Source organism: Aulonocara sp. 'chitande type north' Nkhata Bay, linkage group LG4 (genome assembly GCF_057382095.1).
Source record: "Aulonocara sp. 'chitande type north' Nkhata Bay isolate Kocher_YH1m ecotype deep benthic linkage group LG4, A_spYH_male_GT1.1, whole genome shotgun sequence".
Lineage (NCBI taxonomy): Eukaryota > Metazoa > Chordata > Actinopteri > Cichliformes > Cichlidae > Aulonocara > Aulonocara sp. 'chitande type north' Nkhata Bay.
Window position 1 is genome coordinate 3,593,539 of NC_141347.1, and position 27,083 is coordinate 3,620,621.

Genomic DNA, 27,083 nt, shown 5'->3' on the forward strand with positions numbered 1-27,083 from the left:
CCGCAGGGTTCAAAGCTTGTGCAAAAAGTAGCGGCTTATAGCCCGACAATTACGGTCAGTTAATGTAATTTCCCAAAAGTGATGGAAACACAACGTGTGTGTGTGGGTGTCTGTTTGTGTGTGTGTGCGTGCGCGTGCATGGGGTTAGGGTCAAATGTTGGACATTTTGGTGTTTTATTGTTCTGTGAAATGTTTACATTGTTTATTTGTTGTGTATTTATTTGTTTATCCTTGTTGTACTAATACAACTTATTATAGAATAACTTGGCATTTTAGTACCCTTGTCGCACAGTGTTGCCTTGAAGCAACAAACCAATATCTGTTTGGGGGGGCTGGGTGTCAAATTTATGATTGATATATTATTAGGGACCCTAAAGCTCCCCCAAAATAGGGAGAAATATTTTTTCCCCCAAAATTAAAAAGTCATGCAGTAGAGGGATAAAATAAAATAAAATAAAATAAAATAAAGGCAAACTAAGACTGTCTCGCACTCTTTTCTTTTTGTTTTCTAGATGTTGCTTACCAGGGTCCCGTTCATGTAATTCAGAAGCTATAATTAATGAGAAAAAGGAGCGTATTATAATCACAAGTGGGCGGGTTTTCCTACACTGACAGTAGTTTTTTGAGGAGAAATTTACAGCAAAGACGTCTCACTCTGACATAAATACATTTGCCTTTGATGTATTTATGTCAAAGTGACATAAATACCCCCCCCCCCCCCCCACACACACACACACACACACTTCATTTCTATGTATTTTTATAACTTTGTGTCAATTTCATGTTATTTGCCATATGCCCATTATGCGTACACATTAAGGCCCATGAGCGTGTGAGAGTGCAGCATCTTTGTACATAGAGACGATCTCTGTCAGACGGCGGAGCGGTTGGGGGTTTTCAATCTGTGGCGTGCACTCTGTTGCTGGAAGAGGTGCGGTTCGTACCAGCGTCTGCGTATTAAACTTCACACGGAGAAACTGCAGAGGTACGTTTAGATTAACTTTGAAGACCACTGTTTGAACTGCGACCTTAAAAGAAAAATCTAACTTCTCAGTTTAAACTATTCTGGACATTTTCCGCGCTCTTGGCTTTTGTGAATCTCGCGGGGTGGAAGCTGGTGTCGAGCATGAATGGACCACTGTGAAGTTGAAGTGAAATGGGAGTAATGTGCACTTGCAGTATATATATATGCTAACTAACACGGTGTAGTTCACACAAGTGATCTCGGTGTGGGGTTTTAGTGGCAGCTGTTTTTGTTTGGTAGCTCACGCTCCACACTTAGAAGCGACTACAAAACAAAGTGATGGCGAGTGAGCAGGATGGCTGCACTGTTGGCATTTTCTTTACCAAGAATGGAAGGAGCTTAGCCGTATCCAGGACGGGTTGGTGGTGGGAAAGTTCCCCGATACTCAAATCTGCTATCATTATTCCCTTGTATTGATTTGGTGAGTTGGGACAAGCCCTTACACCAAACAGAACTGACTCATTGGACTTGACCTTGTGCCATGGGCGGGTGTAAATATAGAAACATACAAACAAGAATATGCAAGACATTCCAAAACAAAGTTTGACGAAGCTAATTATGGCATCTAACTCTCAGTCTGAAAGATCGGTGGGCAAGATAATTAAGATAGTAGTTAAGTAGACTGGTAAGAGTTTAAAACCACTGTTTAAAGCACCCGTGTTTGGTGTGTGCTAGTTTAACTTCCGTGTTAAAAAGCTAAAAACAGCTTTCCTACTGGCTATACGTTACATTAAGGTAGTGTATGTTAATGCTTTCGTGTGCACGCGCGCCTCCTCGTGTGCACGCGCGCCAACGGCAGGAAAAACCAGCTTGTCTACGTTGTTCAGATGCTTCAGCAAGACAGTCCATTTCGTAGTTTTACTAACGCTACTAGAACACAAGGGCGTAGATTTGGCATGGACGGAAGGGACATGTCCCCACCAATATCCAGCGATTATTGAATTGTCTCCACCAATAATTTAAACTCTTCGAGTAAAGAAAAACAAACCCGATAGAAAGAAAAAAACATCTGTCGACGTCTCATTCACACAGGACTGGAATCCTATAGGAATTTACAGAGGTCATTTAGAAAAGGTGCAATGGCTTGTAGCTAGTCGAAGTGTGCAAAGCCAGTGAAAGGTCAAGTGTCCGTTTCACCTGTTTCTGGTTCCATAGGTGGGGGGAGAAGTGTAGTTGTTTAGTTTAAACATAAGTGGTGGAAAACATCTGTCGTGGCTTTCACTGATGACACACTACCTCGTTTAGAGTATAGATGGCACGATACCACTTTTTTATGTCCGATACCGATATCATAAATTCGGATATCTGCCGATACCGATATGAATCCAATATAGTGTTTTTTAATCAATAAAACAGTTTTTTTTTAATATCTTGCTGCTTTTTGTATAAGTTCATACTCAAGTTTAAAAACCCCCCACTAAAGCTATTCTTTTATACCTGTATGTTTAAAAAAAAAAAATACACTGCAGCCAAAATATTTCATAGTTCAGCAAAACTGATCAACCTAATAAACTTAAACCTGCTCCATCCTCCCTATTCTGGTATTTTAAAGAGTAAGCAACCTAACTAATAGGGCTTTAAAACTCCCAGCAAAAAAAATAAAAATAAAATAGGGAACCACCCACCCTCCACCTCATGATGCTTAATTGACGTAATCAACTGTAATTTGATGCAGTGTGTAAAAAAAAAAAAAAAAGCACAGAAATAAATTATTTTTCAAGAAATATTAAATAGATTCAACATCTTTCTTCAACAAAATTGCAGACTGCACAGATGGTTCCCTCCCAAAGGAAAAAGTACTATAGCTTACTAGGGTATATTAGACCTAATAGTTAATATATACAGTAATGGACTTCTATACATTTTACATCAGATTAAAACTTTGGGTGTAAGATTCAGATAATTATTTATTAAAAGCTCGACATTTTAAATGAGAATAAGAAAGAAAAGTATGTCTTTGTGCCCCCTTTTCCCTTTTCACTGCTCCGACGTGCTACGGTTATGAGCCGAGTTATGCTGTGTCGCAAGTTTTGTGAGGTGCTTTTTTGATATTTAATGGATCGGATTACATTTTTTTGTTTCTCTCCAATATCCGATCCAGTGATTTACGCTAGTTTCGGACCGATACGTAATATCGGATCGGTCCATCTCTAGTTTAGAGTATAAATATATTGCCACAAGTTGCCGGCAGCAGCATTATAGTGACACAGCATAAGTCAAATATAAGCACAAAAGCATCCCAAGTGATGTTTTTCCTGGAAATTCCAAGTGAAGTGTGTAACTGCTTGACAGTAAAGCAGTTTAACAGTGTAACTACAAAAACAGTGCAAGGTTATAAAACAGTTGGTGCCCTGGGTAAAATGTAAATGAAAACAGACTGCAAAGATTTGCAAATTTCATGCACCCATATTTTATTTGGAGTTGAACAGAGAAAATGCATCAAATGTTTGAACTGACAAAATGAATGCTCACAAAAAAAAAATTTGTGATTTGCAGCTTGCACATCTGCTTCCATCCAAATGACATAATTTACAGGGAAAGCCTGGCATATTTCAGCAAAACATTTCTAAACCACGCACTGCACTTATTACAACAGCATGGCATTTTAGTAAATTAGTCCGGCTGCTGAATGGCTTGCGGTCCAGACTTTTCACATTTGAAGTATCATGAAAGACAAATGGTGACTAAAGAAGACCCAGAACTGCTGAGCTGCTACTAGAGCTGGCTCAAGAGTTAGGAGTTCGCCTTGTAATCGGAAGGTTGCCGGTTCGAGCCCCGGCTTGGACAGTCTCGGTCGTTGTGTCCTTGGGCAATACTCTTCACCCGTTGCCTACTGGTGGTGGTCAGAGGGCCCGGTGGCGCCAGTGTCCGGCAGCCTCGCCTCTGTCAGTGCGCCCCAGGGTGGCTGTGGCTACAATGTAGCTGCCATCACCAGTGTGTGAATGTGTGGATGACTGAATGTGTAAAGTGCTTTGGGGTCCTTAGGGACTAGAAAAGCGCTATACAAATACAGACCATTTAAATCTTATGCTACCAGCTTGTCCTCGGTCACGGTTTCCTTCCACATATAGCTTTGCAAAAATTGCATAAAAAGCACTTGCAGCAACAAAAACATAATATTCCAGAAACACGCTTTGCCGAACAACTTTTCATAACACTTCCTATGTTGGAAGTGTTGTTGTTGGTCAGCGCGAACTATCGCATGTCCGCCATTACCTGCCCGGAACCGGAAGTGACGTCATTTTCGCGGAAAATGTAGTTTTTTGTTTGTTTGTTTTTTTTACCTTCAGGGCCTTATAAGCCTATACTGGTGTTTTTAAAAGTTATGTTTGACTTTATGCGTTTCTGTATCATTTCTGGGATGCTTAGAACTCAAATTACACTGTTGGAAATCGTTTATTTTGATGCACATGCTGTTTTTTTGCAGCAAGTTGGGAAAAGAAAAACTATAGCCAGCCGAAGATATAGCAGTCTTTCACACAAGGCTCTTATGAGAAAACGTCCAAGCGCCATAAACAAACCACAGGAGCCGTCTCGCATTACATTTGTAAATTCATGGCCCCTGTTTATGTAGTTGAGAAGGACAGCTTTCATGACCTCGTCAAAGTCCTTGATCTGAGGTACGTTATGCCCGGTCATAAGCACTTCAGTAAAGTCGAGTTGCCTCGCTTATATGACGCATGCCGGGCCAAAGAAGAGAAGGATGTTTGCAGTGTTGTGCATTATGCTTTGACGACTGACCTATGGACGAGCAGAGATGCGCAGTCCTACATGAGCGTAACCATCCATTTCATTAACAATGACTCCACCCTCTGCGCTCGCTGTTTACAGACTGCATACTTTCCATATGACCACAGGTCAGGTGGTATATTGTGATATATATCGTTATCGTGATATAAAATAATTCATATCGTGATAAATATTTTTTCCATATCGCCCAACACTAGCTGCTACAAACCGATATCGGACAAGTTATTAAGTTAGTCAGCAAATACACATACAAAATATTGTCAGTTGAAGATTAAAGCACCTACCAATATTTATTTTTTTCTCACAAGTTATTATTTAAGCAAGACTGAACCTCTGTACTAATGAAATCCAGCACTGTGGGGCTTTTAAACAAGGCAGTTAAACCTTGTTTGGGTTCACAAGTTATGGTTATGGAGGAATCCAGATCATTCATCCGTCCTCCCGAGAACACAACAGTTCTGTGTCCTCGGGCAAAGTTTCAGCAACTGCGTTCATTGTGAGACAGTGTCTGCTTGTCCACATCCACCCCTCCCACGTTCACACACACCAGCAGAGAAATAGTTGTTGGAAGTGAGAAATGTGTGGCAATCAGTTGCTTGGCTGCGCAGCGAGAAGAGGAAGCAATAACACAAACACGCTCCCTGCAACGTGACTTCAAAGATTGTGTGTTGCCTGCTTTCTGTAACTTCATGGGTGTTGGATCACCATCTTTTACTTGAAACTTTGTTAGTCTGCATGTGGCCCCTCTAGGCTCTTCTCCTGCCCCTCAACGGAACCCTTACTCCAAAAAAACATCAGAGAAACCAGTGATGTCATTCAATGTTCCGCTAACAAGGAGCAGCGGTGACTCAGAGTATTTAGTCAGTCCTCCAGTGAAACTGCCTGTCAGACTCGTGTTCCTCCTGTTAAACCTGGTCTGTCTGTCTGCTGCTGAAGGCACGATGGTATTTGCTCAGACTTGCCAAATCCTGGTCAGAAATTTAAGTCTGATAGGAAAAAGGATGAGTTATATGCAATTATACAAGCCAAAATCTAGCTTGTTCCAGAAATGCCACTGAAGTTATTAAATGTGTTGCGTGGAGCTCACTGAGGATGAGACGTGTCGGCGTGGTGGCTGCTGTTTACACAGTTCAGTGTTGAAACAGACTGTGCAACTGCAGGTTTAGTCAAACAGCAAGCAGCATGTACTCTGTGTGCATGGGGCTGCTGTGAGACAACGACATTCCAATGATTCATTAAATTAGTGTAACAATATCGTGCAGAGAGCTACGTTGAGGCTTATCAAATTGGCTGTTCATTCATAAAGCAAGCCAAAAATTTACAGGTTATGAAATCTTATCTGAAATCGCTCACATTCTTCTCCACAATCACAGTCAAAGTCATGATGGTTTCCTGGCTGCAGAGATCGAGTTTAGTTTTGGATCAGATAAGAAGTAAACAAAACACCGCTTCCTCTTGGTGTTCACATTTGTGCTTGTGTTTCCATAGAAATGGCAGAGGCCCACCAGGCAGTGGCATTCCAGTTCACCATAACACCAGAGGGCATCGATCTGCAGCTGTCCTACCAGGCGCTGAACCAGATCTACCTGTCTGGAGTACGATCCTGGAAGAAGCGAGTCAGCCGCGTGAGGGTGAGCATCACAACCCCAGACTAATCAGGCTGTGTACGATTTATTTTTAAAAAAAAAGTTGTTTACTGTTCATTTAAAGCATTTATTTCATTAGAATGTTCAAAATGCAAAATTGTACTAGTGGGGGGGGGGACAAAGGTATGAGAATCCCATAAATGTTTAATGCTTGGAGGAGACTCCAGGTGGAATGGGTGGCACATATAGAACGCCAGGACTGCCATAATGAATTAATTAAATACACCATTAAATAATTAATTAAATGTGGCAATAGTTAATTAAAATTGGAATTAATTAATTAAATAAATAGTTATGACACATGTAATTAATTAATTATTGACACATTTAATTAATTATTTAATGATATATTTATTTATTTCATTTTGGCAGTCCTGGCGCCTGGCTCTCATCATGAAATAATTTTATCTGTCAGCCTCACCCATCAAACTCAGGAGGCGGGGTTAACGCTGCCCATGCAGCTTCTCTAACATTTGATTGGTTGCTGTGCAAAGTAAGTCCAAACAGGTCGATCCTAGATAATCGATTGCTTGTGTAGACTTGGGGCAGCCAGGTATCCCAGAATGCAGATCAAATCACAGGCAGCAATGGTGGTGGTGTAGTTTTTCTGTCACCAGCTACACTTTTAACAGTGTTTTAGCCGCGAATGTCGCGCCGTATGTCTGGTCAGGTTGTCAACATAGAACATGTTTGCAAAAGTGCTCAGATGTTTTCAGAGATTTCACTAGCTCTGCTAACAGTTAGCATGCAGAGTGCACCCAGGGGGTTACGTTAACCGGTTTGTTTACATATTCCACTCTCCGTGTTCCACATGTTGCATTCGCAGATTCTCATTTTCACCAAACGATCGTCTCTTTCCGCCTGGTCTTGTGTCTCTGTGCTTCTGTAACATAAAGAACGAGCTGACATTTTTCTCACGAAACCAGCGATCAGCTCAGCAGACCCTCAGTTTACCTGCATGCATCCTCCTCCTCATCTGTCAACTGTTTAACACCTGCTGCTAATTCAAGAAACACGCCTAGTTACCTGGTGATAGTCACAGTTTAACTGGGCAGCCGGTGCTCAATATAAAGCAATGTCAGCGCATTTTTCTGCACAAGATAAGTAAATATAGTATTTTCCCCGAGCGCAGAGCTGCTGGAGCTTGTTTCCTTACAGAACACTTTATAGGCGAACAGCTTCATCAGCGGCTGATGTCCAATCACCGGCACACAGCTTTGAAACCTCAGCTGAGTTTTAGCTCTCAGTGGTTAAACGCTGGACTTCATTCACTCAGGTTCTGTCTGTCGGGTCACGTTTACTTCGCTGTTTTATTTACAACTGAGCAAATCGGTTTGGCTGAGGTTAAAGTTACGTTTCATAACTGCATAGTTTCACAGACGTTTAATGGTTCACTGGCACATGTGTTAGACTGAACTATTCGTTTTTCTTTATCTGGTGTGTTTTGGATTTAACAGTGAATTCTGAGATTAAACTGACTTTTAAAATGTTTTTATACAAAGAGAAGGCACATTTCCACCGAGAGGAGCAGAGTTTGCAACAGCATGTTCATCATGAAGTCTGCAACCTGGACAGAAATATTATATCATCTGTTTTTTAATAGTTATTCAACTGTATTCTAAGCACCAGCTGTCTGTTAGAATGTGATTTTTTTCTCTCTCTGTTGGCAGAGGTATAAAAATGCGCAGGAAAATGTGACGTGCATGGCAAACTTCAGCGACGATATTTAGGGAGGAATAAACACACATCAGCCTTCGGCCATTTTGATGAACGCATACGCCCCCTAGAGCGCACTGACTTTATTAACAGCCACACAAATGTGAACCACACATCAAACATAAATGAACCATTTGCCTGTCTCCATAATTGAGAGCATTTTCTCTTCTTACGTCAATACTCTCTCTCTCTCTTTTTTTTTTTTTGCTTTTTCGGTCATGTTATGTTTACCTGTCAAAGGCTTGTTACAAACTATGAAACACATGGTGCAGACTTCTGGATGTTAGAAGAAAACTAATACTGCTCATGAATGAGACTAAAGGCAGGAAGGTGTCCTGTAAAACTAAACATGTTAATAGGACCTCCCTATTTATATCATAGTTTATGATATAGCACGTGTATTTCAGTAATAGCCTGCTGATTTCAGTGTAGTGGTGAACAGTCGCACAGCTCACGTAGGCGTTATCTGTGATACTCCTTAACTATAATTTATCCAAGTTAACTTCAGTTGACCATTCAGACGGTTCTTTTGCAATGAAAAACATAAACACCCATGCTGCCGGGAGGTTTCCTCAGTGCCAGCTGTTAACATTATAGCTGCTTATGCAGTAACCATGGTAACCACGGACTCTGAGCGGCTGGATCGACGGAGGTCAGACAACAATTTTACACGTATGATCTTAAAACAGGACACAGCCACTATACGTGCTGGCCTCATATCAAATGTGAAGGCAGACTGAGTCTATGTTTGACGTTTGTTTATATCTAATCTTCCTTTTCAAACATTTAAACAGCAGCGAGTCTGCAGCTGAGAGAATACAAACTCAAACTGTCGGAACAGGTTTGCTCGTTTCTTGGATTCATTTGGTGATTTATTAAATGTATAACTGTTATTCTAATCTGCTGCTGAGTCTCTTACACTTTTCTTTATGCTGTATATTTTCACGTCTCTGGAATAGTTGGAAGTTAGATAGTCAGCTGGGAAACTTTGTGTTAACTCATGGAGCTGAGGATATCGTGGATATGCTGACCTCGCTGCGTGGTGTACAGAGCGAGGTCAGCATGATTAATATTCACAATAAAAATATTAGCCGAACATCATGAAGTCTGTATGTGTTTCACAGTGTCGAACAACCTTTGTACAGTTAAAGCCAGCAGTTACTACATGACGGAAACACCAACGTTATCTCTTTTATGTGTTTATACACAGGTCACGCTGATTACTGAACAAAAACCCAAAGATCAGATGATCAGATCAGATTTGCTCTCTCTCCTCCTTAAACATGTTTTTAATGTTAGTTATAATTCAGAATTGGCGACTGAAACACGTAGGACACATAAGAACATCAGGAAATAAAACACCGATAAATATAACCTCAGTAAAAGAAGTCAGCGGGGGTTACTACAGCTGTGTACCGGGGCCTGCGCTTTGTCGGTGGGATTGCTTGCGAGGCGAGCGGGTCTATCCCACGCTTTGCCGTGAGACTGTGCAGACATCTCCGAAATCATCGAAACACTTTTGCAAAGAGGCTGTATCTTGACAAACCGACCAGACACATGAAGATTAAACCACTACATTCTCGGCTAAAAAAATATTAAAACGGTATTTGGTGACACACAAACAGGGTTTTTCAAAGCTCAGTTCTGTTAGCTTCCACATGCCGGTTGTTGTGTGCTAGAAACAATGGCCACCAGGCCAAAGCAATGGTTTTGACTCGATCAGCGTTAACCCCGCCCCCTGAGTTTGATGGGTGAGGCTGCCAGATAAAATTATTTCATGATGAGAGCCAGGCGTCAGGACTGCCAAAATGAAATAAATAAATATATCATTAAATAATTAATTAAATGTGTCAATAATTAATTAATTACATGTGTCATAACTATTTATTTAATGAATTAATTCCAATTTTAATTAATTATTGCCACATTTAATTAATTATTTAATGGTGTATTTAATTAATTCATTATTGCAGTCCTGGCGCTCCATAGGCACATGCTGTCACTGTGATCGTGGTTAAATCACCTAGAGATGGCACGATACCACTTTTTTATGTTCGATACCGATATCATAAATTTGGATACCGGCCGATCCCGATCTGAATCTGATATAGTGTTTTTTAATCAATAAAACAGTTTTTTTTAAAACATCTTGCTGCATTTTGTATAAGTTCAAACTGAAGTTTAAAAAAAACACTTAAGCTATTCTGTTATACCTGTATGCAAAAAATACACTGCACCCAAAATATTTCATAGTTCATCACTGATCAATCTAAAAAACTTAAACCTGCTCCATCCTCCCTATTCTGGTATTTTAAAGAGTAAGCAACCTAACTAATAGGGTTGCAAACTCCCAGCAAAACAAAAAAAAACAGGGAACCACCCCCACCCCCACCTCATGATGCTTAATCAACGTAATCAACTTTAATTTGATGCAGTTAAAAAAAAATGCAAAAAAATAAATTATTTTTCAAGAATAATTAAGTACTGTATTTCCCGGACTACAGAGCGCACCTGAATATTAGCCGCACAAGCTAAAATCAGGGGAAAATCCTGTTTTGTACATACATTAGCCGCACCTGACTAAAAGCCGCAGGTGTTTCAATGTTGACTCATCATATGTAAGAGAATATGCACAAAGCGAATTGTCAAGAAAGAGACGGCTGTTTGGAGAAATCACTTTTATTAATATTTTGAAAAACAAGTTATGGGTACATATTTGCATAACTTTTTAGGTATATGTACAAGTAGCGGTAATTACAAGTACGAAACATGTACTGTGCTTCATAAATGAGTAACAAATGTAGTACATAACAGTAACCTACAGCACACCAGAAAAATAGATTCGGCCTACCTTTTAGGCTCAGGTGCAGTGACACGGCTTCAACAAGAAGAAAAGTCAGTCCTTCACCACCATCTTCCTCTTCTTCCTGCACTAAAACCACCAAAGTCCTCTCCTCCAGTGTCGGAAACGAACAGGCTCAGGGTGGATTCGTCATCCACTCTCCGCTTCTCTCCTTCGTTGTCACTTTCAAAACCAACCAAAGAAATCCTCGTTGTCAGAGTCAGAGTCAAACACCCTCTGAAGGGCCGTGGCGGTGTCCTCCTCTCCATCATGCAGCAGTCCAGCCCTTCGAAATCCGTTGGTGATCGTGGATGTTTTCACACTTTTCCACGCTGTCAGATTCCACCGGTGGAGTTGAGCATAACTTGCTTTTCGCAAGTTTATCGCTGCTCGTCATCCACGTCTCCCGCTGAACGCGTAGCGCTGCTTTGAAGTTTGTTTTTCGCGCTACTTGTATGGCACTATGTTTCCTGGCGGATGGACATGTGACCAACACACCACTCTTGAACCCCGATACTGTGTGTCTGATCACATGCCCTTCCGCCAGGCAACGTAGTGCTGTACAACAGCGGAACAAATCTTACGATATGACAAAAATCATGGACAATCCATAGAAAAGCCGCACCTGACTAAAAGCCGCAGGGTTCAAAGCTTGTGCAAAAAGTAGCGGCTTATAGCCCGACAATTACGGTGGAGTCAACATCTTTCTTCAACAGAATTGCAGACTGCACAGATGGTTCCCAAAGGAAAAAGTACTATAGCTTACTAGGGTATATGAGGCTACGTTCACACTGCAGGTCTTAATGCTCAATTCCGATTTTTTGATCAAATCCGATTTTTTTGTCTGCTCGTTCACACTACAAATAAAATGCGACAGCAAACGCGCTCTAGTATGAACGCTCAAAGCGGCCGCATGCGCAAAAGAAGATGTCACACACAACGCGCTCTGTTTAGACCCAGAACAAACTATATTGTTTGACTGATGGCCTTAATATAAAGACTTCGGACTTCACGTTTCCCAATTTTTGCTTTAAGTTATTTTGTTATTTACATAATAATGTAAATAACCTAATAATGATCCTTATTGCTGTTTTAGAGGAGCGCTGCTTCAAAGGATAGCTGCAGATTTCTGTCAGAATCTGCAGATTATACAGTACAAAGAAAATGTTCACGTTGTCTTCCCAACAGTTTCACTGACATCTACACTGGATGGCCAGGAAGCGTTCACGATGTCTTCTCCAGCGCTGATAATTGGCGTCTGTCTTGTGTCAGTGACGTAAAAAATGGATTTAATGCGACTTGACCGTTCAAACAGCAGTCGCTTTCTAAAACATCGGATATGTATCGGATTCAGTACCACATACGAAAGTGACCCAGATCGGATTTGAAAATATCGGATTTGCGCCGTTCACACTGTCATAGCATGATCGGATATGAATAATAATAATAATGGATTGCATTTATATAACGCTTTTCAAGGCACCCAAAGCGCTTTACAATGCCACTATTCATTCACTCTAACATTCACACACTGGTGGAGGCAGCTACAGTTGTAGCCACAGCTGCCCTGGGGCAGACTCTAGGGTAAAGTATCTTGCCCAAGGACACAACGACCAGGACAGAGAGCCCGGGGATCGAACCGCGACCTTCCGGTTACAGATGCGATTCCCAAACCCCTGAGCCACGGTCGCATAGGGTCAAAAAAATCAGATTTGATGCGCTTTCGCCTGCAGTGTGAACGTAGCCTTAGACTTAAGTTACTATATACAGTAATGGACTTCTATACATTTCACATCAGATTAAAACTTTGGTTGTAAGATTCAGATAATTATTTATTAAAAGCTAGACATTTTAAATGAGAATAAGAAAGAAAAGTATGTCTTTGTGCCCCCTTTCCCTGTTCATGCCCTATCAGCCCCCCTGGCTAAACTTTGCTAGATCCGCCCCTGCACAGTTACAGCCGTCAGCTACGTAGAAAAAGATCCTGGTGTAGAAAGAAATATTAAATAAATTCTAACAACAGCTTATCAAGCTTAAACGTGCTGCTGTTGTTCAGCCGCTGGTTTCCTCTTTCTGGTGCAAAGTGGGCCAAAAACAAACAAGAGAGACGGACTGGTGACAAAAAAGCTGATCAGCTGATCATTGATCAGTTTCATGATTGAAGTAGCAGCAAGAAGAGGCAGTCGCTCCATATATCGTTTGTTAAGCTTAGCGCGGGAATGCTTTACAAACATTCAGAGATGAACTTACACACTTGCTTTACTTCTCTCTGGGATCACTTCCTCGGAGATGAAATGCCGGGTTGGTAGCGAGGCTACAAATACTCAACCAGACAACAGGTCTTGCATGCCACAGCCGCTCTATCACGTGATGCACACTGCTCCGACGTGCTACGAGCTGAGTTACGCCGTGTCGAAAGTTTTGTGAGGTGCTTTTTTGATATTTAATGGATCGGATTACATTTTTTATTTCTCTCCGATATCCGATCCAGTATCTCTACTGATTTGTGCCTGATGGATTTATCAGCTGGGCCAAAACATCTATCAATGTTAGCTATTTGCAGATATATTGGTATTGGCGTTTATATCAGCCAATAAATGAAAACGAAAAGGAAACGCCCTTCAACCATGTTGGGTTTGATGTTGCAGAGTTTGCAGCTTCCCTGCTGGCAGCACCACCGCTGTAATGATATCGACTGATTCAGTTTTAAGCTTTTGTTCAGCAACCAAAATCCAGAGAAGGCCTGTGTGTGTTGAGCTTCATCAGTAATGCAAACAAACAGGTTAAATGTTGTTAATTGTCCTGTCATAATGTCTGTTTTTCAAAATTATTACTTTTCACTGACAGTTATCGTGGTATACTTGGAATACCATTAATCAGGAACGGAATGCCTTCATTGTTACTTTTTTTTTTGTCAATATAAGATTTGTTAACATTTCAGCTGCAAGAGGATTACTATTATTTCACAATCACTGACGTGCTTCACGTGTGGTCACGTGGTTTTATACTGCTACACATCAGAAGTCTGTATGCAGTTGAACGTTGACTCAATTTCAGTGTTTCCGCCAAATCAGCACTCTCTACTTGTTGTTACCTTTGTGAGAAGTAGGCGGGTCATTCGTGTCCAGGATGGGGCTGACTGCACATGGCAGTATTACGTGGTCTACCTGGGTAACCCTGGTATGATGTTTGCCCTTCTGGGTGACAGCTGTTAATATTTGCATCACCACTTGTGGGAAGTCATTATGTTCAGTAACAATCTCTTTGTAACCTTCAGTGTTTGTTGGTGAGTGTATGAAATCAAATGAGGCCAAACACAGTTGAAACCCATAAATGTTTCCCCACTCATGATTAGAACATTAAGAAACACATCAGTGTCATGTTTGGCTTTAGAGCAAAGTTTATAAAAATGATCTGAAACGACACAGCTGTGAAACCAGGTGTGCTGGATCATATTCACATCTGTAATGCGTTCCTTATTAAAGCTGCTAATGGAAGATGGTTTTTCACCTCTGAAGGTCTGACCTGCACTTTGTTTCAGAGCCACCGCTGAATAATCCCAATGCCTGTTTCTTTTTCTCTGCTAACAGAACAGTCTGATTAAAGGAGTGTACCCCGCCAGCCCGTCATCCTGGCTCTTCGTTGCCATAGGAATCCTGGCCACCATGTACATGCAGTCGGATCCCAGCATGGGGCTCATCACCAAGATACAGCAGCACCTGCCGCTAAGGTACACAACGGCAATGTCAGTGGCAAAGTTCTTTAAATGGGCAAAATGATTTGATAATGCAAAGTAGACAAATTAGACCATAATTGTGTCGTTGTTGGGTTTTGTTTTAATCAAAGTAACAAATCTGAAGGTGCAAAAATAGGTGAGCACATGGAATCATAATTTAGCTTTATCAGGGTAAACTCTGCTCTTATTTCGTCTGCTGTGGGTGACGACAGGGACGAAGTGTATGTATGTGTGTGCGTGCAGCAGAGAATGATGAAGCTACCATGATTGGTGGATACATGAAGTGGTGAAAATGTAAAATGGTTCATGGGTACTTTATCTGACTTAACAGTTGCAAATAGACTTTTACTCTATACTCGATCACTGAAAACACTTCATACAGCTCATTCACCCATTCACACAGCACTTTTTTGTTCTTTTTCTACATCTAAGAGCTGTTCTGTCAATCATTCATTGTGAAGAACGCCTCGAGAGCAGCTCTGTATCTTCCCCAAGGAGCTTTTGGCGAGCAAGCGAGCAAGGCCCATGATTGATCAAACTTCTGTTCTGCAGACAAATCAAGTGTCAAGAAACTATAATGTGATGCTTATTTTAAGCCCAGCATCTTCCTTACCTCCTCAGTTCAGTTGTTATGTCTTTGATGCCATGTTGTTCTGGAAGTTTTGCTCTTGCTCATGTTTTTATGTTGCTTAGTAGCTTTTATTTCTGCACACTGTATTTGCCCACAGTTTCACTCATGTCCCTGTGCTGTGTTGCTGCTAATGGTGATGCTGCCGCGACTCAGAAACCTGAAACATTTTATTAAAAACATCTCATGGGGACCATATGACAATAACTGCTGTGATAACTAGGACTGGAATTATGTGTCCAGTTGAAGTGTTTCCAAGTGTGTGAGTTTTTCCTTCTTAAAGGTGCAGCAGCACTCTAAGGCCTTACAGTGAGGAGGGCTGGAGTTGTGTATACATATATAGCAGGTTTTTCAGCATGTTAACAAGATGAGTCAGTACAGAGGATTGTGGGTGTGGTGCTTAAACCTGAACTTTCCTCTACTTCCTACCAGCCTGACTACTAACTGTAGCTTTATATTCTTGCATAAAGCATCACTGATTCACTGACTGCACCTGTTGCCTTCATGATGTTCTGAGTCATTTCAGACAGCAAGGTTAATAAACAGATGAATATAACTGGCAGGATAGAGGGCATGGTGAAAGCGAACAGTGACATTCATTATAATGACTGTAGCTGAACATGTGACATGAATGAACTGAAACCAACATGAGTGTAAGGGTGATCACATGTCTCAATCACCAGTGCACACATTCATCATCCACCACATTAAATCCACCTGTCTAATATTACAGTGGGGCAAAAAAGTATTTAGTCAGCCAGCGATTGTGCAAGTTCCCCCACCTAAAATGATGACAGAGGTCAGTAATTTGCACCAGAGGTACACTTCAACTGTGAGAGACAGAATGTGAAAAAAAAATCCATGAATCCACATGGTAGGATTTGTAAAGAATTTATTCGTAAATCAGGGTGGAAAATAAGTATTTGGTCAATAACAAAAATACAACTCAATACTTTGTAACATAACCTTTGTTGGCAATAACAGAGGTCAAACGTTTACTATAGGTCTTTACCAGGTTTGCACACACAGTAGCTGGTATTTTGGCCCATTCCTCCATGCAGATCTTCTCGAGAGCAGTGATGTTTTGGGGCTGTCGCCGAGCAACACGGACTTTCAACTCCCGCCACAGATTTTCTATGGGGTTGAGGTCTGGAGACTGGCTAGGCCACTCCAGGACTTTCAAATGCTTCTTACGGAGCCACTCCTTTGTTGCCCGGGCGGTGTGTTTTGGATCATTGTCATGTTGGAAGACCCAGCCTCGTTTCATCTTCAAAGTTCTCACTGATGGAAGGAGGTTTTGGCTCAAAATCTCCCGATACATGGCCCCATTCATTCTGTCCTTAACACGGATCAGTCGTCCTGTCCCCTTGGCAGAAAAACAGCCCCATAGCATGATGTTTCCACCCCCATGCTTCACAGTAGGTATGGTGTTCTTGGGATGCAACTCAGTATTCTTCTTCCTCCAAACACGACGAGTTGAGTTTATACCAAAAAGTTCTACTTTGGTTTCATCTGACCACATGACATTCTCCCAATCCTCTGCTGTATCATCCATGTGCTCTCTGGCAAACTTCAGACGGGCCTGGACATGCACTGGCTTCAGCAGCGGAACACGTCTGGCACTGCGGGATTTGATTCCCTGCCGTTGTAGTGTGTTACTGATGGTGACCTTTGTTACTTTGGTCCCAGCTCTCTGCAGGTCATTCACCAGGTCCCCCCGTGTGGTTCTGGGATCTTTGCTCACCGTTCTCATGATCATTTTGACCCCACGGGATGAGATCTTGCGTGGAGCCCCAGATCGAGGGAGATTATCAGTGGTCTTGTATGTCTTCCATTTTCTGATGATTGCTCCCACAGTTGATTTTTTCACACCAAGCTGCTTGCCTATTGTAGATTCACTCTTCCCAGTCTGGTGCAGGTCTACAATACTTTTCCTGGTGTCCTTCGAAAGCTCTTTGGTCTTGGCCATGGCGGAGTTTGGAGTCTGACTGTTTGAGGCTGTGGACAGGTGTCTTTTATACAGATGATGAGTTCAAACAGGTGCCATTCATACAGGTAACGAGTGGGGGACAGAAAAGCTTCTTACAGAAGACGTTACAGGTCTGTGAGAGCCAGAGATTGTCCTTGTTTGAGGTGACCAAATACTTATTTTCCACCCTGATTTACGAATAAATTCTTTACAAATCCTACCATGTGGATTCATGGATTTTTTTTTTCACATTCTGTCTCTCACAGTTGAAGTGTACCTCTGGTGCAAATTACTGACCTCTGTCATCATTTTAAGTGGGGGAACTTGCACAATCGGTGGCTGACTAAATACTTTTTTGCCCCACTGTATGTAGGTCCCCTCTCATGGTGCCAACACTGCTCTGGCCCGTCGGGGCATGGACGTGGGACTCCAGGGGGATGGAGACATTGGGTTCCTGGGGTTGTAGGGTTGGGCCTCCGTGATTGGGCTTGTTTTTCAAACATCCTGGCTCGGATTGGGATCTGGGGAGTTTGGAGACCGGGCCAACATCTCGGACCGTTTGTCATGTTCCTGACTAGTTTTGTGGTGTGGTGGGGTGCACTGTCCTGCTGGGGACGACCGCTGCCGTCAGCAAGTGTCTTCGCCAACAGCTGATAGGTAGGTGGCGTGTCTCAGTTACATCCACCTGAACGCTAGGAACCGAGGTTTCTCAGGAGAGTCAAAACTCACTTTCCTGATTACCAAGCTGTACTAGTGCAGTACTAGACTACAGAAAAAAACTGAACTGCCCGTGCTTGTTGCCTTCATTATGAGTTTATTACTTTTTAAATGCAATCTAATATCATAACATCTAATATCCTAACATCTTATTGTTTTTAATACTATGCACAGTTCACTTCCTCAGTGGCCCGCTAGGTGTTGCTGTTGTATTTTTATACTGTCAGAAGCCTCACGGTAAGATTAAACATGAGCTATGTGAGTGAAATGCACAATTTCTCAGTTTTGCTAAAGTAACAGATTATTCGGGGAGAACTGCATTTATCAAGAACGGATTTATTTATTTATTCTATAATTTTGTGTTAACCTGTCAAAGGCAGCAGTTTTTGGAGCCACTGGAATCTAAAAGCTGCTGTCTTGGTCACTAACACTGAAGTCTATTTTTGCATCAGTTCTTAGCTGTAGATAAAAATACTTCCGATCGGTGTTTAGTGTAGCTGTAATCAGATAATACTGCTTATTACCTCACATTTGAAACTGATTACCAGGCAGTTGTCTGGTTATATCTGAGCCTCTCTGGGCTGGACTCTGAGTGTTGCCGATAAATATGGCTGTAAATTACCATGGTGGTGTGTAGAGGCAAAATTACAAAAATTGTCTTTTTTAGTTATTTTATCAGATATGGGAGATGTCCCACTGCTCTGTTAAAGTAACAAACAGAGCAACGGGACATCTCTTAAAAAGGTCATTTATCAAGACTGTTCCTCCCAGTTTCCTGCAGATTGTATTATTTATTGTCTATTGAAAAAGTTTCCTTGTAGCTGCTCGCATCATTAAAGCGATCTCACTCCCTCTGTGCAGTCTCCACATGTCCCTCAGTGCCCAGGGCCAGACTATGGTGTCGGCGCTGGTCTTCAGCACTCTGCTGTGGCTCTCCCTCATCCTCGCCCTCAGGTTCTGCCTCAAACTGCTGCTGTCCTACCACCAGTGGATGTTTGAAAAGCACGGCCGGATGTCTAACACCACCAAAGTCTGGGTGGTAAGCCACGTTCCTGCTCGGTCCCACAGCTTCCTCCAGAGGCTGCTGTGTGCGTGTGTTGGACTCGAGGAGTTATTGCATTAATTTTTTCCTGGACTGTGTAATATTTATGTTGGATAACATGAACCAAAAGCACATTGATTATTTTTAGGCTGAATGGTTCCATGTTATAGTGTTGTGTGGGTTTTTTCTTTTCAAGCACATAACACGTCCAAAAATGCTGCAAACATGAAATGATGTAAAGCTGTTTTAAACATGTTTCTCTGATTTGAAAGAGTAACAGTCTCACTGGATTGTTTGCTTTGCCTCATTCTTGTAGTTTAATTCCTTTTAAGTGGGGCTTGTTCGAGCTTCTGAGCTCGTTTGTTATCTACAGTAGATGGCAGCACACACTGTCAAGCCTGCAGAGCCCTGACTGGGAGAAAAAATTCAACTACTGCTGGTGATGATTTACAGCAACACTTAATACTCGCTTAAGCGTGAGTTTTGCTTGGAAGTAGGAATGTTCATCTGATCTTGGAGGATTGGTCCATGGAGTCTGGTTTTGAAAATCATGATGATTAAATAAACAGCTCCAGTTTTTCAGTCTTGGATCGGAGCAGTATCTGCCTCCTAGCTGGAAGAGAACTTTGAAAGGGAGCTTTACTTTAAAGAAACTTTATTTTCATTGTCATTAAACCTCCTCCTGTGATAAAGATCGCACCCAGCCCTCTCTAATATTCAAAGACTGAGGGTTTTTGTTGTAAAAGGTAGAAAATCTCTTTTAGGGATAAGATTACATTTTCTTATTGAAAGCACGCTGTCTGTAATGACCGTCTAAAACTGTCTCCCCTCTTTGACCTCTGTTTCTTTCAGCCTCTGGTGAGGTTGCTGTCAAGCAGGAAGCCTTTGCTGTACAGCTATCAGTCGTCTCTACCTCACCTCCCCGTTCCAGCCATCCAAGACACCGTGAGCAGGGTGAGCGTGAACATACACCTGAACACATGGTGGCACATTTAAGTTTGTTTTCTCTCCCCATCCTTATCCTTATCATCTTGTGTTCAAGAATCAGATTAACGCTGCCTGAATGTTTGCTGTTATCAGTACTTGGAGTCGGTGCGCCCTCTGCTGACGGACCCGGAGTTTAAACGCATGTCAGACCTGGCCAATGAGTTTGAGTCGAATCTGGGGAACCGCCTCCAACGCTACCTGAAACTTAAAGCTCTGTGGGCCACCAATTATGTAGGTATTCAGCAGGAAGTACACCCAGTGCAGCTGACAGCGAGGGGTACAGGAGGGTGTATTGACTAACCCAGAGTTACTCATGCTCAAGGGCAACACACGCTGACCTTTGTCCAAACTAAATGAATTGACTCTGTATACAAACAAAAAACAATCTTCTTCACTGCATAATATCATTTTTATAATTAAACAAATTACTAAACTTTACAATTTCCCCAATAATTTCATGAATATGAATTTGTGCATGGCTGCTTTTTTTTTTTTTTTAACCTTGCCAGAGCAGGTGCAGCAGGTTTATATAACAACACAAATGTCGGTTATTTTCATCATTTCTCCAGCTTGTTAACAACTTCACCAGGTCACAGGACATGCCCATCATTTAGCTGCTTTGATCCTGAAGCTTCCGGCTCTGAGCTTTGAATGAGTTAAATGTGTTTGTGGTGGTTCTGCTGCAGTTTTGACAAACACTTTGTGTCACTCACAGTGAGTCGCTTCACAGCCTTCATATTAATGTGAAGGTGCCACAAACGTTTCCTGTGCTCGCCTGGTAGTGCAGAAAAGTATAGCAGCATCTTAATGATTATTTAAAGCATATACAGCGGTCCCTCATTCATCACCGGGGTTATGTTTTAAGAATAACCCACGATAGGTGAAATCTGCGAAGTAGCCAACTTTATTTTTTACAATTATTATAATGTTTTAAGGCTGTAAACCCCTCCCTACACACTTTATACACTTTTCTCAGACAGGCACGAACATTTTCACACTTTTCTCTCTTGTTTAAACTCTCAAAGTTCAAACCTTTTGTAGAAAAATAAGTCCAGTATTATAGACGGAAACCAAAGGAATACGCAGGTGGCAACATTTCATCAACATTGTTGTGTTTGTTGGGAAGAAGGCTTATAAACATACAGTACTGCACTTAGTCACACTGCTGGTGATCTAAGATTTATGTAAATTTGACAAGCTGAATGCATTCTTTACTGTACAGGAAACATGGCACGAGATTGGCTGTAGATCATTGTCAAACAATCAGGACGCAGAACACAATGTGCTGTATTTATAAAATAAAAAAAAATCTGCGAAAGGTGAACCGCGATATAGCGAGGGAGAACTGTAACGCATAAGTTCAGTATTTGCATTTTTATTAATGAAAGTACTTCAAACGCTTGGGCACAGTAAACTTTTACTTGAGTAAACGTTCTTTTGCCAGCTCTGTAATCTGTGAGTGACAACTGACAGAAGTGACGCAGTACTTATTTAAAAAGCAAATTGTTGTTGTTGTCCTCCTTGTAAATCGTCACGACCTCTGTTATCACTACAATACGTCCTCACGTCCTGGTGTTTGAACTTTTTAAACTTGAGGAGCTGCGTCTTGTTCGGGTGCTGAGTTTGACTGTTACAGGTTTGAGTCACTGCTCTGTGGTGCACGGTCAGTGTGCCCTTACTGACACAGCTGATGCATAATGTAATTTATCCCTTTTTATTTGCAAGTTTTCTTATAAAGCTTGCAACTGTAAAGCAATACATTTTGCAATTTTTAATCCTCATGCTTTGTGCTCCTGGTTTGAAAAGAACAAAGACTTTAGATTCCTGTTTTGGCTCTAGGTGAGTGACTGGTGGGAGGAATACGTCTATTTAAGGAGCCGAGGTCCCATAATGGTCAACAGTAACTACTATGGAATGGTAACCACTGCTTCTTTATACAATTACATGTTTACATTCTGAGCTAAGGTTAGGAGTTATATTAAAGTCAGAATGTTTTATTTTCTTTACCCGTGATCCTGATTAAATCTACACCTCATATCCTGTTGTCATTTTTAAACCTGAGCTTCCTGTCAGTCCAGCTCAACCTTTTAGCCTTATCTTGTTGGCTGTGTTTTTAGAGAGACGAGGGAATCATCCAACATTTCATTCTCCTTCCTCTGGTTCTAAATCAAAAATCTTCTGATAGTTGTCTTTTATTTAAATCTATCCCTTGTGTGGTCCTTCCAGGATTTTCTGTACGTGACACCAACCTCAGTGCAGGCGGCCAGGGCAGGGAACACGATCACTGCCCTGCTGCTCTACCGCCGCAAGGTGAACCGGGAGGAACTGAAGCCGGTGAGGCTGCACACATTTCTGCAGATTGGAAAAATAATGCGATGGAGTGGGTTTGCGTCTGTTGCGCTGTTTGTTTTTAAAATTAATAAAAATAAAATTTCTGATGATACCTGTCACTGTCAGAAGTTTGCATCAGTAATCTTAAAAAGGTCAGTGTCTCTCAGGCTGAAATGATGAGCTCCTGTTTTATTATGTTGACCAGAATGTATTCAAAGTTCAGATTCAGTTTTAATACAGAGGGATTCAATGGAAATATTGCATTAATATTGTGGCATTGCTTTTAAACACATGGTCTCAGATGTAATTGGACTGATCAGAATAAAAGACAAGTTTTTTTTCTCAAAGATATTTTTATTAAATTGAAGTAACAAAGAAAAACAGATGCACACAGAATTGTTAAACAACAAACAAGTAGGTTTCACAATGACTGTTTGAACTGAATCAGAATCAGAAATACTTTAATCCCGAAGGAAATTATGGGTTACAGCAGGCAGCATGCTAAATGGCACATGCAAAGAAACCCTATGACCAAACATACTTTACACAAACATTACATTAGGGAGACATGTCAGAGAGAGAGACTGGTGGGAAAAAAACAACGAAAATACACAACATGAGGTGAGAGGAGGGGGAAAAACCTCCACTCAGACTGAGCTCCTAATGGGAGAACAGTTTGAGAACAGAAAAAAACACCCCAGCACAAAAAGCACATGACTGTCAGTACACCACAGACACACAAGATAAGCAACAGGGGTGAGTAAAGGGTGAGGGAGAGCCGGTGTAGACAGCACATGCTTGTGTGTATCCTGAGTTTAGCTGAGAGAGTGTCCTTGGCCCAGCCAGGCTAAGTAAACAGTCTTCCAGCCGACCCAGGTGGCTTTGCGTGGGATAGGAAGGAACAGAATACAGAATAATGACACACTCACATATCTTGTAATTGCGTTAAGCAGTTTACCCCCCTACCCATACCACATAGTAGCCCTATCCCTCAGGACAAGTACAAAAACAAGAAACAGAAACAAAAAACGCCATTGCAAGTACAACAGGACAAAGCAGAACAAAATAAAACAAACACACAAAAAACATAAAGGCCCCTTCACAGCAGAAACAGCTGCTAACTGCTAACTAAAAGCCAAGGATCCAGAATTTGTTGCGCTGGCTGCTGAGCTCTGTGGGGTTTTGCGGCACCTCTACGTGTACTAGATGCGCCTGCTCCCTGTCGTTTCTATCTCTGTTGAAAAGGCTCTGGAGTAGCCCATACTGGGGGTCTCTGTATAAGCAGGTTAACCTGTGACACAAAAAATAACCGAACTCGGACATACACAGACTGTTTTCCTTCGTGGTGATGAAGGAAATTGCTGGGCTGGCATGTAAAAAGGCATTTATTCTTTTAGGACCTACAGCTCAGTAAAGCACCCCTCCAACTGTTCTCTGATTGAATTGTTAATAAAATTAAATTGAATTTCACCAATTTGGTCAGTTTTCAGGATACAAGCTCAACCTATATAAAAGTGAGTTGTTTCCTGTGGATGGAAGGGCACCAGTGTATGACTATACTAACCTCCACTTTAAAATAGCAGGAGATCAGTTTACATGTAAAAATATAACGATATGCTCTGGCAGACTTGGTTCTATGGTGGGTCTTAAAGGGTTAAAGTTATCCATTAAGGTGCTTTCCTGCGGGAAGGTGTAATGTTGAGAGTAAAAAGTCCTAAACTTATCATTAATTTTGGAAGGTAGTCCACAGCCCATTGTGTAATATGGGTGCACATGCCTTTGATAGTCAGTTTATTTTGGCAGTGACTCTTGTTTCGTGAGGTACTGCAGAACCTTTGATGTGCTCCAAAATCGTCTGTCTACTACCCACCTTGCTTTTTTACAGCTCCCCTTTAAAGCGAGAGCAACGGAAGGGTGCAGCCATCTGTGTAGGCTGTATTTAGTGGTCAGTGGCTGTTGTGTGGCTGCTGATTTCCATTGATTCAAATAACAATGGGTTGTGTTATCTAAGGGTCTAATGTCCATCTAAAACAAATGGAAAATAGCCAGTGTGTTTGTGTCTTTGTGCTGTAGAGCCGCGTTCCGGGTACCGTCATCCCCCTGTGTGCTGCTCAGTGTGAGAGGATGTTCAACACAACGCGCACACCAGGAGTCGAGACTGGTAACAAACACACACATACTCAGAGTAGATGCAGCACATAAACATGCACTTTGATTGTTGCAGTTGTATTTCTCTCGCTCAAGTGTCTTTAATAAGGGAAGCTGTTTCTCTGCTAAATTCTATTGATTGCTGTTCTTCTATTATATGCCCATTTTATTTCTATTACCTGAAGCCGGATATTCAGGATATGAGGATATTGAAGTAGCATTATTGAAGTATGGTATTGAAGTTCATTATCAGGTACTAAATTATCATCGGAGGCTGATGCGCTCTTACACTCAGACATGCCCGGGCTTGTCTTTTTACACACTTTAGGCAATGTAAACACATCTCATGGTTATATCTTATTGTTGTTGCAGACTGTATAATATGCCACGGCCCTACTCTTTTTCACAGATGTGCTCCAGCACTGGCTAGACAGCGAGTTTGTAGCAGTGTACCACAGGGGGCGCTATTTTCGCCTGTGGGTGTACCGGGCAGGCCGCCTGCTGTCCCCCAGGGAGATTGAAGACCAGATCCAGAGAATCCTGGATGACGCTTCACCCCCGCTTCCTGGAGAGGAGAAGCTGGGAGCTCTCACTGCTGGAGACAGGTGCGTACAAAGTGGCAGCCCCCTATCATCCTGATATGCTTACTACTGGCTCCAAAAATTTGACATGGCAGCAGCAAGCGTGCTGCTGTTTGAATTTTCTAAATGTCGGGGAAAAGCGGGTGACGTCACACACCTTTTTATCCCTTTTTATATACAGGCTATAGTAGGCAATTTTGATACATTTTCTAACTTGACTAACTGAAATATTTGGGAGAAATATGAACAGGTTCTAGTCTGTATTTAAGGTTTATTGATAAGAGGTTCTTTAAAACTGAATAAACCTTTTAAGGTTAAAATAAACTATTTTCTTTCATTAAAATAAAATAATTACATTTTTTTTATTTCTTTACTGAAACACAGCCAGTTTGTATAAAGCTGTTTGAACCTGCTGTCTTTATATTTAGCAGGTTGCTCAGAGGCAGCTACAGCGCGACCACTGGATGGCACCATAATATACTAATCAGAGCTCTTTACTGATACATATGATTAGTTATACCAGAGGTTCCCAAACGTTTTTGCTGGGCCCCCCTTGTTTTACAAGAAAAATGTTCGCGCCCCCCCCCCCCCTTCTCGCACGTGCGCACGCACACGCACTAACACATCCTCCAACCACACACGCCCATATTTTGTTCCATTTCGGTTTATTTAACACCTCAAGCATTTAGTAAACAATTAAGCAAATACAAGTAATATGCAATAAATTACAGGTAGTAATAAAAGAAACTCTTTTACGCTGCGTCCGCACCTACACGGGAATTTTTGAAAACGCAGCTGTTTCGTCCACGTAAACGGCGTTTTGAATCACCGAAAACGGAGATTTTTTTAAACTCCTTTTTTGCGTTTCCGTGTGGACGAGGAGTACAGAGTTGGTCATGCAACGTCAAAGGTATGTGCCTTTTCCACGTCATGCTGTGGCCACGTTATTGTTTACATGAGATGAATTGCAGAATGACAGATAGAGACAAAATACTGTTAATCTGACTGTCTGCAGGTTTTACACGCTTACATACACACACAGTTACTGTCCCTCCATTTACAAAGGCAGAGGCGTCACGATGTGATTATTTTACTGTAGTTTTTTTTTCATGTGTAATAATATTCAACATTGCTATCAATACATTTTTCAAAAAATGTCTCTCTGTGCAAAATGGGTTGAAAAACATAAACAACTGTAGGATCCTGTTTGTCCGTGATTTGAACTGCCCGACGCTGCTCCCGACACAGGAAAAACTAATCCTGCAGGGAGACCTACCTCAGCACCTGTGCAGGTGAAACCAAAGGGCAGATTTGCTTCACCATGTTTTCTAGTCTTTGGCTTAGAATGAAGTTGGTTTGGAAACATATTCAGCGATGCTTCATCTCCTGCTTTGCGTTTCTGTGGGCGCCCTGTGCTAGCTGTGTCCAAGCGTTTAGTTTTTTTTCCCATTTTCATTCCACGCGCCCCCCCCCCCCCCTGCAATGGGGCGGGCCCCACACTTTGGGAAGGTCTGAGTTATACAATGGACTTAATGTGTAGACTCAGCTTTCATTTGAGAGTACCCAGTTTTAAGTTTCAGCTCCTTAACATGTGCCACCCTCTTTTTTTTTTTTTTTTTTTTTTTTAAAGGGACAAAAGTAACAGGACAATTGACTCGAAGGCTGTTTCATATGAAAGTTCATTATGTCATTATCGATTAAGCAGATAAAAGGCTTGGATTTCATTTAAAGTTAGATCTTCCAAATCCAAGCAACATTCTGTGAACTAACAACGTGCGGTCAAAAGAGCTCTCCATGCACGGGAAACATGCCATCCTTAAGCTGCTAAAACAGAATAAACTATGCAAGAATTTGCTATAATGTTAGAAGTGGCAAAATCTACGGTTTGGTACTTCCTGAGAGGGAAAAAAAAGCACTGGTAAATTCAGCAACGCAAAAAGACCCGGACGCCCACGGAAGACAACAA

The 27,083-nt window shown here is 41.6% G+C and overlaps 1 protein-coding gene across 2 annotated transcripts in view; it reads left to right on the forward strand.

Moving 5' to 3' along the window:
• Positions 1–853: 853 nt before the first annotated feature.
• LOC147331763 (carnitine O-palmitoyltransferase 1, liver isoform-like) overlaps positions 854–27,083 on the forward strand; it is a 56,750-nt gene continuing 30,520 nt past the window's right edge. Inside the window, exons 1-10 of one of the 2 annotated variants that reach the window (XM_086287973.1) lie at positions 854–985; positions 6,263–6,405; positions 14,569–14,708; positions 18,890–19,067; positions 19,923–20,024; positions 20,151–20,288; positions 21,897–21,974; positions 22,284–22,391; positions 24,462–24,549; positions 24,946–25,141. In XM_086287973.1, the coding sequence (XP_086144099.1) occupies positions 6,265–6,405; positions 14,569–14,708; positions 18,890–19,067; positions 19,923–20,024; positions 20,151–20,288; positions 21,897–21,974; positions 22,284–22,391; positions 24,462–24,549; positions 24,946–25,141 (1,169 nt within the window). In that variant the 5' untranslated portion in view covers positions 854–985; positions 6,263–6,264. Of the gene's footprint in view, positions 986–1,118; positions 1,446–6,262; positions 6,406–14,568; positions 14,709–18,889; positions 19,068–19,922; positions 20,025–20,150; positions 20,289–21,896; positions 21,975–22,283; positions 22,392–24,461; positions 24,550–24,945; positions 25,142–27,083 lie in introns of those variants that run through there. The other variant, XM_086287974.1, reaches the window with a different exon arrangement.